At 35.3% G+C, this 13676-nt stretch overlaps 1 protein-coding gene across 4 annotated transcripts in view; it reads right to left on the bottom strand.

The window, feature by feature from the left end:
• Positions 1-13676, bottom strand: part of LOC121418406 (pollen-specific leucine-rich repeat extensin-like protein 1) — an 82747-nt gene that overhangs the window by 6793 nt on the left and 62278 nt on the right. For all 4 annotated transcript variants that reach the window (XM_041612249.1, XM_041612247.1, XM_041612248.1 and 1 more), the window contains 2 exons: positions 10572-10679; positions 609-695 (listed from right to left, as the gene is read on the bottom strand). In XM_041612249.1, coding sequence (XP_041468183.1) covers positions 609-695; positions 10572-10679 — 195 coding nt within the window. The remainder of the gene's footprint in view (positions 1-608; positions 696-10571; positions 10680-13676) is intronic.

The following is a 13676-nucleotide window of genomic DNA, read 5'->3' as shown; positions in this document are numbered from 1 at the left end:
AAAATGGTGATAAGGATGATGTTGATTATGAAGAGGTTGAGAGATTATGATGATGTTGTTGATGATGCTGCTGATAACATGATGGAAATGTTAATGATTATCACAAAGGTTATTGAAAATGAGGTTTAGTACGACGATTAAGATGGTGATGTTGATAAGAATAAAATTAATCAGAAGATTGTTGTTGTTGTTGATGATGAGGATGATGATGATGGCGATGATGGTGATGATGATATGCTGTTATTATTATTTATTAGTATTATTAGTATTATTATAATGATGATGGTGGTGATGATGATGACGATGATGGTGGTGAACATGATGAAGATGGTGGTGGTGATGACGACGATGATGATGGTGGTGATGATGATGACAATGATGGTTGTGGTGATGATGATGACGGTGATGGTGGTGGTGATGACAGAGATGGTGGTGGTGATGATGATGATGGTGATAGTGATGTTGTTTATATTGTTGGTGATGATGATGATGATGGTGATGATGATGATGGTGGTGGTGATGATGATGACGGTCATGGCAGTGATGAAGATAATGATGCTGCTAATGCTGATAATGATGAAGAAAATTAACTAAAGGTGATAACTTACTTGGCTAACTTTATGTTGCATATACGCTCCTGATGGCGTACACTGTAATAGTTGAACAGCTAGATCACAGTCTTTCTTGTATCGATTCTGTGAAGACAAAAACAAAATGAATTGCCATGAAAACATTTGGTAACAAATATCACTTTATCAGAATACTCCTGAATCGTGAACTTTACTCACCTGTAAAAATGAGAATTAAATTCATTTCATCAAAGTCTGTTTAAAGTTAGAATAAAAAAATAAACTTGATATTTTAACTTAAAATGCCATTCTACACAAGGAAAATATCACACCCTAAATCATTCAAAAAAGTGTTGCCAGTCTCTTTCCATTGTTGTCTTTTTCCTCTTCTTTTCCCCTCTCCCTTTATCCTTCTCTCTCTCTCTCTCTCTCTTAATCTCTCTTTCCCTAAGTGATCTTTCGTCTGATCTTCTTTCTTGTTTTGCAATCTCAGAGGGCAATTTTCAATATTTTTTTAATGGGTGGGAGTGGGAATGTAGAAATATCTTTGTCCAATGTATTTTGCGTTCATTGCATCTACAAAGTGCAAACTGTTTTATCTCTTCTGAATTTAACAAAGTTGTCTGCATTCAAGTGTTATCTGTTATCAGTTGCCAAAGGCAAAAAAAGAAAGAGTTACTTTCAGGTGAAATACAGTGAAAAGTACATATCACTTACTTCCCACAAATGATTGGCATGTATTTTAAGAATCGTTTCCATTCAAAACAGATGCATTTTTATTTTTTCATGCTTTTCTGGTTTTCATTGAAAGCCTCACTTTATAAGAGAATCAACCGCAAATGCATTCTTTACAATAACTTACATATCGATGAGGTAAACCACCATCGCAACAGAATTATTTCATTTTAAGTTTTAATTCTCACGCTTTTCATTAAAGAATATGTTCATATCTAAGGCTGACAGTGACAGCTTGGAGTTAATTGTTCCTTAGCTATGTGTGCAGGCAATACCATTATTAAAGGCAGCAGAAGCAGTATAAGCTAAATTGCCTAAACATGTCAAAAACATTTAATGGACTAAACTAAATAATTCCTCCATATCTCCAATGAATTCCAGAAACGAACTTATTGGCATGTTGAATGAAGTCCGGAAAATTCCCCACTTATATTTTGGTGAAAGATTATTTTCACATCTACATTAGGTAGCTATGGTGTGTGCATAAAGGACAAAAGGACTGAGCGGAATGTATCTATGAGGTAGTATCTTTCAAAAGCAGTCATGCAAGTCAAATTTCCTACATTATTCAAAAGTATCTAATGGACTGGACTACAATACAATAAAACAACTCCATTGTATTCTTTTAAGGATCTTCTTGGAATGTCAAATAAAGTTTGGAAAACACCCCCACTAAACTTTTATGGAATATTACTTTCACATTTACTTTTCATAGCAATAGTTTAAGTACCTTGTCAAGAGTCAAAGCTGCATCCTTCATGTGGGAATCACGCAAGCAGTCCTGCATTTACAATTCTCGCACTTCTTCATACCAATGAAGAATGCAGGAAAGCTGCAATGAAAAGATACATCATGCCTTCAAAGGCAGGATTCTTCTAAAAGACGAAGCAGAGACTCTTGACAAGTTACCTTAGAGCATAAAGGACATCGTTCAACATGTTGTACACCCCTGAGCAGAATACACTGTACTGGGCCTTTAAAGACTGTGGTATGCATCGACTCAAAAGTTATTTTTAAAAAATATATTTTGTCTTAAAGAATGCATGAATTATTTCTTTCCAGTATCATCAATTTTTGTAATAATGATGGTATACAAATAGCGAATACGCATGAGTGTGATGGTGCAAGATTTCGCATGAGGTGAAAGAAAGATGCTCTATTCAACGAGGCAACGAGGCATTGGTCGAGTTGAATAGAGCGTCTCTTTCTTTCACTGAATATTCGCTATTTGTGTTGTACAACGCCAATCTAGCAAAATTATGAGAAAAAAAAGAGTTTTCCCTGTGGTCATTTATGAAAAGGGAGCCAAAATATTGAAAGCGAAAAGCATTGCGCATTCAGCCAGCATACGCATATTTCACCTTTATTTTTACTGAGCGCAATGAATTTAATCATATTGTGACATCACCTCCTAAAGCCGTGCAACGGTACATTTTGGATGGCACGTCGTGCGTGCAACGGTACGATTGTTTGACATTCAGCCTCCTATTTGCTCGCATACAACAAGCTAAGTAAGCGTTGTACAACAGTGGATAACAGCATTGTGGACATTGTTCAATATACAATTTACCCTGAATGTGCCACATGAAATTCAGGCCCGTCTCACAAGGACTTATGTTCAATTCTGATCAATTGCAACTTTGTCATTGACTTCAGTTGTATCACTTATGAAATAGAAGTAGAGAAAAATCTGGAGTTGTAATTATGTCAGACTGAATGCAACTATTTGACAGAGGAGGCCAAATCCATCAAATCACTCTTAATGGTGAAAGATTCAGTGAGGTTTTCTTATGATTTTATATGTAAATACAACTCAGTCAGAATGGAGAGAAACCAAACTAAATTGCCTTAAGATATATTTTTTCTGACGTTAAGATATATATATTTTTTTCTGACATAACATATTAAGGCCTACATAAAGCTTGTCAAACAATTTATTTAATATTGCAGTTCATTTCATTTCAATATTTCTGAGGTCTAACACACTTTACTAACTGCATTTTTGTTACTGTCCTTATTGATGCATACCATGAATTTGCAATTGCACGCTTCGCAAACTGTGTAATGTACATGCATACATTATAACATCAACATGTAATCTAAGACCGCTGCCATCAGCAGAAAAATAATGTCACATCTGACTTTAAAATCTTTGAATTCCCAAAGAGAGACAGCCTCAAACCATATCTCTGATTTCAATCCCAAGGTTTGTCTTTAATAACTTAATGCTTAATGTAAACTACTCTCTCACATTGAGATTAGCATATAATGTGGTATCTGCTGATGAAAATAACCTGACCATCGGCAGTCATAGCAACATTATCAGCTAGTAATATAGCAGTTCAATCACTACAGAAATCAAGTATGGAAAGCCATATCAGGGGGGGTGTTTCATACAGATGTTTGTAAGTTAAGAGCGACTTTAAGAATGACAGTGAAACTTTCTTACACGCTAAACCACCGTAAATGAACATTTTGGTGTATACTATTTACCACAAGATAGGCTCACCAGTCATTCTTAAAGTCGCTGTTAACTTATATACAGCTTTATGAAACACCCACCCGGCCTTAAATGCAAATATAAATGGCAAGGCCACTTTTCCATTGTACATTTCTATATTACTGCTTAAATGAACAAAAAAGGGAGCAAAATCTCTAAGGGGGATGGGGGGGGGGGGCGGGCACTGAGACCAATCAAAAGTGAATCTCGCCATTTCCAGCGAAACATTATTAATTCATCATGATATACATGTATATTTCTTTTAATTTCAATGAGTGTTTATCAATTTTGGTTTCAACTTTATAACAGAAAATTCAAATTGCATGTATTTGTACTTTAATTGTTAAATTCCAAGACATCTGTATAGATTTTGTACTGGAAATGAGCAAAAATAGAAACTGAGATGAAACAGGTATCTGTATCTGACTTTCAATGGCAAGTCCTACAATATACAGAATAATGTACTGTTTTGTCATCCATACATTCCCTCTAATTACACAGACTATATATATGGTCAATTCATGATTACAGACCAGTTATTGGAGAATTCTTATAATTACAAGTCCTGAAGATGTTTGATATTTTACTCAATTACACATACCATGGTAGCATATATCATTCACTTGATTCTTTTCTAAAGCAAATTATTGATGACATTCACTTCAGTACTCTTTCATCAATAGAAGATAAAATATATTACATTAAAGGTACCCAGTATACAATATCTACTGGTGATTTAAATTCATAAATGTAGCAATTGGGGACCTTTGGGTATGTAAGGGAAAGCTGAGCTTACAGTACTTAATTAAATCATACGCAACCATCATTATTGATTGTATTGTTCACTTCAATACTCTTGCATGAAAAGTAAAATCAGAACATAAATATATTGGATCATAATACCCTACTTTGTTTTGAGAAAAAAAATTTAGGAAGCTGCCAAGGTCAAATCATGCTCTATACATGTGTTAGTCAAAGCAATTGCTAATGGACAAATGCGGATCGTTCGAATGTACGCAGCTACCATACAGGTGTTCGCAAGATGGAACGACTATGATTTATCCTCCTGCATTTGATTTCTTTTTCGACCGATTACCCATGGCTGCTTCCGCACCGCTGACTCATCAAATCGTATCTGGGTCCGTGGCACCCGACGTGTCAGGATCGGCTCGAAAGAAAACACCTCTGTCCGCCCACGTCCCTCTCTGAGGGGATGCGTCGCTAAATCAGGGCGACTGGGTATGGCAGAAAGGCCAGGGTGTCTTGAGGAGACGGGGACATATCCCTCACTTGCTCCTTTTTCAAACACAACATGAATTTTGATGTCAACGGTAGGGTAAAAGACCAGGTACAAGGAGTCATATGGTAGAATTGTGCTTGGGGTCAAAAGATACATAAAGCATTGATTTGGCGTTTTGAAAATCAAACTTTGGAAATTAAAAAAATCCAATACAGTTAATATGAAGAGGCTTGAAAATGACCTACATTAAGATCTGAACAAAACCAAACTTAATACAAAACATGATTTGAATAGTTAATACTTAATTAAATGCTTAAAACTAAAAAATAATACATCATTAAGAAGTGTAGTTTATCTCCATTATAGACATCCAAGTGTGCTCAAAAGTTAGTGAACTGCACCACAAAATGCACTCCTTCATGCTGAGTGTTGAATGTAGACAACAACACTAAAATGTTTGACGAGCCCAGCGAGACAAACTATATTGCATGTAAAGTTTTATCACCTGACTTCACAATGAAATATCTAAAACATGGCAGAACTTGAACATTCTAAACGGCACAGAGTTCACTGCCCCTTTAACAACAAAATATTGGTGCTCTTTTTAGAAGTTAAAAATCCTCATTTTCATTCTCAACTCTATTATGATCACGCTATTATCTGCAAAATGGGCAGTTGACTAAATCAAATTATCTTTCACAGTATCAAAACAACTCTATAGAAACATGGCACAGAGTAAGTGCATCCATACAGACATCATTTTTGCCTCTTAATTGTACTATACAAATAGAGACACAATTTTGCATAAGTAAACACCGATATTAGAGAGGTCCGCTGTCTGTCTCCTGGGAAATAGACACTCAACACTCATCACGTAATTGCTACAGATTCAGTTACTTCATTTATATTCATGGATTTTGTGAACGTTAAAAATGTCTGATATTGAATGAATTTTTTTCTGCAAACTTGCTATCATAATAATAATAATAATATAGGATTTGTATAGCGCACGTTTCCACCTTGCTAGGTGCTCAAGGCGCTCCTATATTACCCAGGCTAAGCTAGTCTACCGAAGGAGAGTAGTAGTAGTAGCAGTAGTAGTAGAAGTAGTATTAAAAGTAGTCGTAGTAGTAGTAGTAGTAGTAGTAGTAGTAATAGAAGAAGTAGTAGAGTAGTAGTAGTAATAGTAGTAGTAGTAGTAGTAGTAGTAGTAGTAGTAGTAGTAGTAGTAGTAGTAGTAGTAGTAGTAGTAGTAGTAGTAGTAGTAGTAGTAGTAGGAGGAGGAGTAGTAGTAGTAGTAGTAGTAGTAGTAGTAGTAGTAGTAGTAGTGGTGTAGTAGTAGTAGTAGTAGTAGTAGTAGTAGTAGTAGTAGTAGTAGTAGTAGTAGTAGTAGTAGTAGAAGTAGTAGTAGAAGTAGTAGTAGAAGTAGTAGTAGTAGAAGTAGTAGCAGTAGTAGTAGTAGTAGTAGTAGTAGTAGTAGTAGTAGTAACAGCAGTAGTAGTAGTAGTAGTAGCAGTAGTAGTAGACGTAGTAGTATTAGTATTAGTAGTAGCAGCAGCAGCAGCAGTAGTAGAAGTAGAAGTAGTAATTAGTAGAAGTTGAATTAGTAGTAACACAAATAATTGTGATATACACAAGTGTATTTCCATTATCATCATTATCATCAGTTTTTTGTTTTTCTATGATTTTTATCATCATCATCATAATTACGATTATGATTATTAATATCATTATCATCATAATTACTGTCATAATCATGTTCAATTATATCTCCTTCTTTCACAACCATTCTCCATATCCTTTCTTTTCTGCAATCTGCATCTTCTTCTCTTTCTTTTTTTTGGGGGGGTTCATAACCATGTCTCCTCCTCTCAACTACCTTATCTATCCTACACCACGTAGACTTTGCCAAGGGCTAAGATTAAGACACCCAAATCTCCCTTACTCACACATTTCCCCTCTCTTAAAGGAAATCCATACAGGAATTGCTTCATTTTGTTGACATCATGACTAGATTTGATAAACATCAGATACATCTCACCAAAATGGATGTCAAAACTGACATTTTGGTTGCCACGGGAGACCTCCTAACGATGTAAACATCTCCGGTTTCATCATCATTTCCCATTGCTTCTCACAAAGTGAAGAAGCCATTGTTTATTAACACTATCTCACTTCTTTTCAAATGTGTAAAGATGCAAACTTTTCTAAGGTTCTTGTTGTATAATCTTATTGTTTGTTATAATCAGTTTTTCAATCCCTTTCATTCTATATGCCTTTATCAAAATTTGTTCGGTCCAAAAGAGAATATCTAGGATTCAAGTATAATATACACACTTAAAGCCATTTTAAATGTTAATGAAAAAGAAGTTGTCCATTTCAATTCAATTCAGTATTTCCAAGTTCAATTGCAAGGCCCTAATGAGAACAAAATTATAAACAGAAAAGGTTATAATGCTATTCTACCTAATTGGTAGAGGAAGAGAGAGTTGTAAAAAAGGGACAAACAAAATCTTACTAGAAAAAAATAGGTACAAGATAAAACAAGTGGAACACCTCTGGCAGTCTCGCCTGCATTACGCAATTTGATATAGCAGCAGTACTGCCTTTGAAAACAGCTAATGAATAATTATTCACATAAGAAAACATTAATATGATGAAATGTTACGTCCATTGACCCAAAATGACCTGTGACCATGATCATGTGACCTAACAAAAAATCAAGTAGACACTTTGTACAATGGTAATTATAATCAGTATGGAAATCTCTTTAGGGGCATACAGAAATATCCAACTACTAGACAACTGCTTTTGACAATTTTTAACATAACACTTTTCTGAGCATAACGTGCAGTCCAGCTGGAGAGCATACTATGAGTCATCCTTCGTCACCTGATGCATCATCCCTGACCGACCCAATGATGCATCATGGGAAGGAAAAAAAAACACATCACTTTCACTGGTATCTGTTGAAAACCCAATCTACAGGTAGCTGCTTTGATGTATTCAATGCTAATGATCTTATTAATAGTACATCTCTGTGATACCATTCTGAGGGTAGGGGGATATGGGATTATCTAATAAATGCAGTTGATACATGAGACAAAAATTTCTGAAATAGATCTTTGCAAAAATTTATTGAAATTAGAGTGACATTCATTACGTTATCTGCAATGGCTTTTAATGTCATTTTATCTCCGTTGAATTTACTTTAATACAAAGGAAACATTTTGTAGTACAATGGTATCTCAATATTGTTTCTTCAAACAAACTAACAAGTTTTACTGATATACCAATCAGATTTTCAATAAATATTGCTCAATGAAGATGAAATGCTTTGCTCTAAGGAATAAGTGTGATGACAAAGATTAAATCCCAATATTCTATTTAAGTACTTTTCAAAGTTAGTTACATCTATGTATATAGATTAATCTTACTTTGCATTAAACTTTTTATTTTTACTAAAATATTTTTCTGTTACTCAGTTTGATCAATAATTGGATGACAACCATATCTCTGATTTTTTTAAAACTAAAATGTGGGGAAAAATACATGTATCAGGGAATAATTTTGCGACACAAATTTGAATAGCATTTTTGGTCATAAGAAAAAAGCTCTCAACTAAGTAATGTACAGTCCTATGTAAAAATATGCTATACAAAAGACTTTATGCATAACACTAGCAGTCTTTCAAAAATGTGGAGCGAATTGCGATACGATACCAGGAAAATCATTCACTGTGTACACACTCTTACAAACAAACTAGTGAAATAACCAGATTAGTAGTCATCCGGGTAAAATTGACCAGTTTCGTCAAAATCCCTGATTATATTCTAGTCAGAAATGACTGCATTCTGGTCAAATTTGACTAGCCACCTGACCTTTCCATCCAGTATTTTCTAAGAAACTTAACTTGTCAAGAGTGTGATTGAACTAGGTTAATTTCAATGAATGTTATGTAGAGGGAGTACATGGAGCAGCTTTGAAAAGAAAAAGTCACCTGCAAAAAAAAACCCCAGAAAGCACCTGTGATAAAAAAAAAACACTTTCTAAAATCACTATGATGTCATTCGGATACAATAAGTGATAAACGCAGCACCCAGCACTTGGATGCATCACTTCAAAGACTTATAAAGTATTGTGCACTGAGTCAATTTACAATAATAATGAAAAGCTAAGATAAAGGTAAAAAAAAGAGGTTTGTGAAAATGTCAAGGCCTTGGAAGGCCAAGAAAGTCATCCAAAATGTACAAATTGCATTTCGACCCATTCATGGATGCATGCCTAGTCTAAATCCATTTACATCCAAGTCAGCAGGTTGTATACCTTGAAAGTCAGAAAAACATCCCTCAGTATTTTCCTTTTCTTTCTTTCTCTCTCTCTTATCGATTCAATTTCTTTTTGTCACTAAAGCTAAATCATGTTTTACTTTCGGCGTGCTAGCTAATTGTAATGAACTTGCAAATCAAATGAGTATATCCCAGTTATTGATAGTAAATTATGAAAATACTTACCATGATTTTCTTATTTACGAGATAAGTGGATATACTCATTTGAACCCTCCCACCGACCCCTCGCCTTGCGTGGCAACATGTCCTGCGTTCAGGCTCATAAGAGGAAATGGACGCCAATTTGCGTGATGATCTTGGGATAGTGCGTGCATAGGGAGATGCTGCGCACGCGCAGGAAAAATTGTGTACTTTTATTCGGCGTGCTAGCTAATTGTAATGAACTAGCAAATCAAATGAGTATATCCCAGTTATTGATAGTAAATAAGAAATGAGAACAAAAGAAGGCAACATCAAGAAAGACATTTCAGGTTTATTTCAAAGAAATTGTATATTCCTAATCTTTGCAATTCTCCTTTTTGGCATCCTCTCTCTAGTAAATCCCCATCGCTTTTCAGTTTTTTCTACCATTCACTTCAAAAGTCATTCCTCATTTGATATGTTTTCTTACAAATTCTTATTCTCTCTTTCAAAATCGGAACTCTGATAATCTACCATGTATTATGTTCTTAATCCCAAGAAAGAAAATATAACAGACACAATACCTAGCAATTATGCCTTATTATGTACATGATTTTCTGTGGTGACACAACATTTGCTCCTGCGACAATTGCTCCAGGCTTAATTTCGTCTAAGATGTAGGGTTAGCATTAAGGTTGCAATAGGGTTTTATGTTAGGTTTAGGGTAGGTATAGTGTTAAACCCAGGGTTAAAGGTGATCATTGGATTGGTGTGTGTAATTTAGAGCGGAGCAATTGTCGCCAAAGCAAATGTCATGGTCCCGATTTTCTACCCTCTATGTACATAAGTTTGAATTCAAAGGGAAACAATGCAGCATGTTTATCTATGCAGCATGTCCTCATGTTCAAGATATCTACATGGGGTTTTCCCTACACCTACAAGGAAACTAAATATATTTTCTAACAGAATCAGTGGTCAACGTGGCTGGGTATTTTGATTCACAAACACCAGTAGGACATAATGGCCAAAGAAAATATAAAGAATCAATTAGGACTTACATTTTTCTCCTCTAATTTGTTGATTTCAAACTTGGTGTCTAAAAGCTTTTGACTCAGCGTCAAGACCTCCCTGTTCAGGGCTTGCTTTTCCTTCTCATATGCGGCCGCCTGTAAAAATACAAAGATGTAAAAAGAAATAAACAAGAAGAATACTAGAATCGTCATCTATATTAGGCTATCACAGCCATCTTTTAGAAATATGGTATGGAATTTTTGAATAAACCTTCATGAAAATACAATAAAAAAAATTAGAAGTCATCATACTTCAAAGTTTGACCAAAAAAAATAAATACACTATCATTTCACATATACAAAAATTTTCATCACCATATTACAGACTGCACAATGGCGCATAGAGCATATTTGACCATGCTGAAACCTTAAACCAAATGGCTCTCATAATATAACATTATATAAAAGGAGAGAAAATCTGACCAATATGAAACCGTATTCCATATGGCTCTCCTTAAATAAAAATGTAATGGTAAATCACATAAATAATAGACACAGCACATGAAATGAACAAATTAATGAATAGATGAGGGAAAATAATAAAGAATATCTCTGATATGTAGACAATGAAAGCACATACACGGATGGATGATTTTTTTACACTACAAATCTATTTTACAATGTTATGGTGAAGCAACCTTATACCCTTTTTACACACGCTAAAATTTCCTTAAATTGCCATTTAGACCCACCTATAGTACGGGGTTAAGCTTAGCCCACTTTCTTTATACACAGCATTTTTGCAAAGTGGGCTAACCCCACAATTAGTACGGGATTATTTGGCCCTGCAAAAAAGCAGGATTATCCAAGCAATTGCGGTGCTAAGAGCGATAGCGTAAAACGAAAGTGGGCTAACCTTAACACCGTACTATAGGTGGGGCTAAATGGCAATTTGGCCCCACCTATAGTACGGGGTTAAGGAAATTTTAGCGTGTGTAAAAAGGGTAAGAGTGAAGTACTTGTACTACGAATGATCGACAAATGTATTTAAGGCATGAGCTACCACTAGTCCGGGGTTAGCGAGTTTCATGTGTGAAAAGCAAGCATTCCTTATCCGGGGTTAGCAATCACAATTTGGCATGTGTGAAAAGGAAAAAAAAATAGTACGGGGTTAAGGATAGTACGGGGTTAGCGATAGTCCGGGGCCAAGAAAATCCTGTGTAAAAAGGGTATTACTGAATGAAAGATAGTTAATTGCTGATAAGATTAATGATTTGACTAGTCTAATGCTTTTTTTATCAGTATGTCAAGCCCATCATCATAAAACATTTTAAATCATTACATAGACTGCATGTGACCATAATTATGGTCTCTCTGAAGAGAGGAGTGATAAAGTATTCCTATAAATATCACATATTCCTTAAAACTACAAATAACACAACTTGCTTCTGTATAATGCAATTTGCACTTTTTATCCTGGTTATACTTACAACTAATGAGTATTGTGCCACAGGTTGTATTTGATATTCATAGCTATCACCATGGGATGGAATAGTAATGAATAATGCATGAAATACCTTGTGGGAGGGGAAATATTAAATAATATATCCCACTTGTGGCAAGTAGTGTATGCATGATAGTGTTTTGGTGATATATTTCAGTAATTCAATAATTTGTCATAGAAAATATATGAAACTATACCACTTCTGTTGTTGTTTATCATTTAGAAAAATGTTACGATACTTTGTATGAGAACTTTATGTGTAACTTGCGTGTTTGTAAAATTGATCAAAATTTGGCCTTTGGCTGTTATGATCTTTTAATAAACCATTTATCTAGATCTATCTTTCTATCTATTTATCTATCTTCTGTGTACTGGATAAAGTAGGGATCTAATTTTGAATATGAAAAATATGCCTGAGATAGTACATTCCACCCTCACATGATAAAAACACAATCATGAGGATAATTGTGCCTCCATCAGCTCTGGAATTACAGATGCATGATAAAGATTAACATTTTGTTTTCATCTTATTTATTAAGGTGAAAATTACAGCAAAGATGGAGGTAGGGTTTACAACAACTGTTGTTTACCAATTTAATTTATCATCCGCATTCTATGATTATTCTACCATGTAATGAAAGTCTTTTGTTTCACATAAAAGTAAATAGTCATCAATTTCCATTGACATACATGTTCTGAGCCAATTAGATGCGAGGATTTTAGTAGCTTATAACAATAGTCAGAGAAAATCACTATGTGTTTCATTCATGAGAATAATGGTCTCTAAGTCTAGTGAATAAATATCAATAGAAAAGTGTCAAGTATTTCACAAAATAATAAAGAATTTTTCTCTGAATATATAGGCATGTTGTGGTCTAGTGGTTCAGATGCTCGCCTTTCAAACAAAGGGTCGTGAGTTCGAATCCCAGTCATGGTGTGTTTTCTTTCAGCAAGAAATTTATCTACACTGTGCTGCACTCTACCCAGGTGAGGTAAATGGGTACCGGCAGGAAGTAATTCCTCAAAAAGCTGTGCGCACCAGAATCGGTAGACAAGCTTAACCGGGGTAATATAGGAGCGCCTTAAGCACCTAGCGAGGTGGATACGTGCACCACACTAATCCTATATCATTTATTTATTTCAAGTGACACAGCTGAGAATCCATGACAACAAGGCATGATGACCTCTGGCTTGCTTTCCACATGGACGACAAGGACAGAATTGAAGAATAACCGAACATTGCAATCTCTCTCCCTTCATCGGCCTCACCACAAAGGAGGAGAGACATACAAGAAATGCTGCTAGCCAACCATATCCAGGCAACATCATAAATCAAGAACAAATTTCTATGCAGAGATCCAGCACTTTTGTGCCAAGCAAAGGAAGCAAATATTCAAGGCTCCTTGAGATTGTGACATTAGGTCAATGAACGGTGCCTGGGCGGCGCAGGAAAGTGCAAGGCGTTTAACATGAGCAGAGGAAAGGAAAGTACAAGCCGTTTATTAAAGATGAGTGGTGTGATGTTAATAGCCAGGTATAGGGCCTTATGTTGCCAACACATCGCCTAAGAACCCAAAGGCCATTAAGAGGTGTTTAAGACTATGACAAGATTTGCCATCATCGCCCGTGGACAAAACATTTGAGAAGCT

The sequence above is a fragment of the Lytechinus variegatus genome, chromosome 7, assembly GCF_018143015.1.
Source record: "Lytechinus variegatus isolate NC3 chromosome 7, Lvar_3.0, whole genome shotgun sequence".
Classification (NCBI taxonomy): Eukaryota; Metazoa; Echinodermata; class Echinoidea; order Temnopleuroida; family Toxopneustidae; genus Lytechinus; species Lytechinus variegatus.
This window is presented reverse-complemented; position numbering and strand designations above follow the sequence as displayed.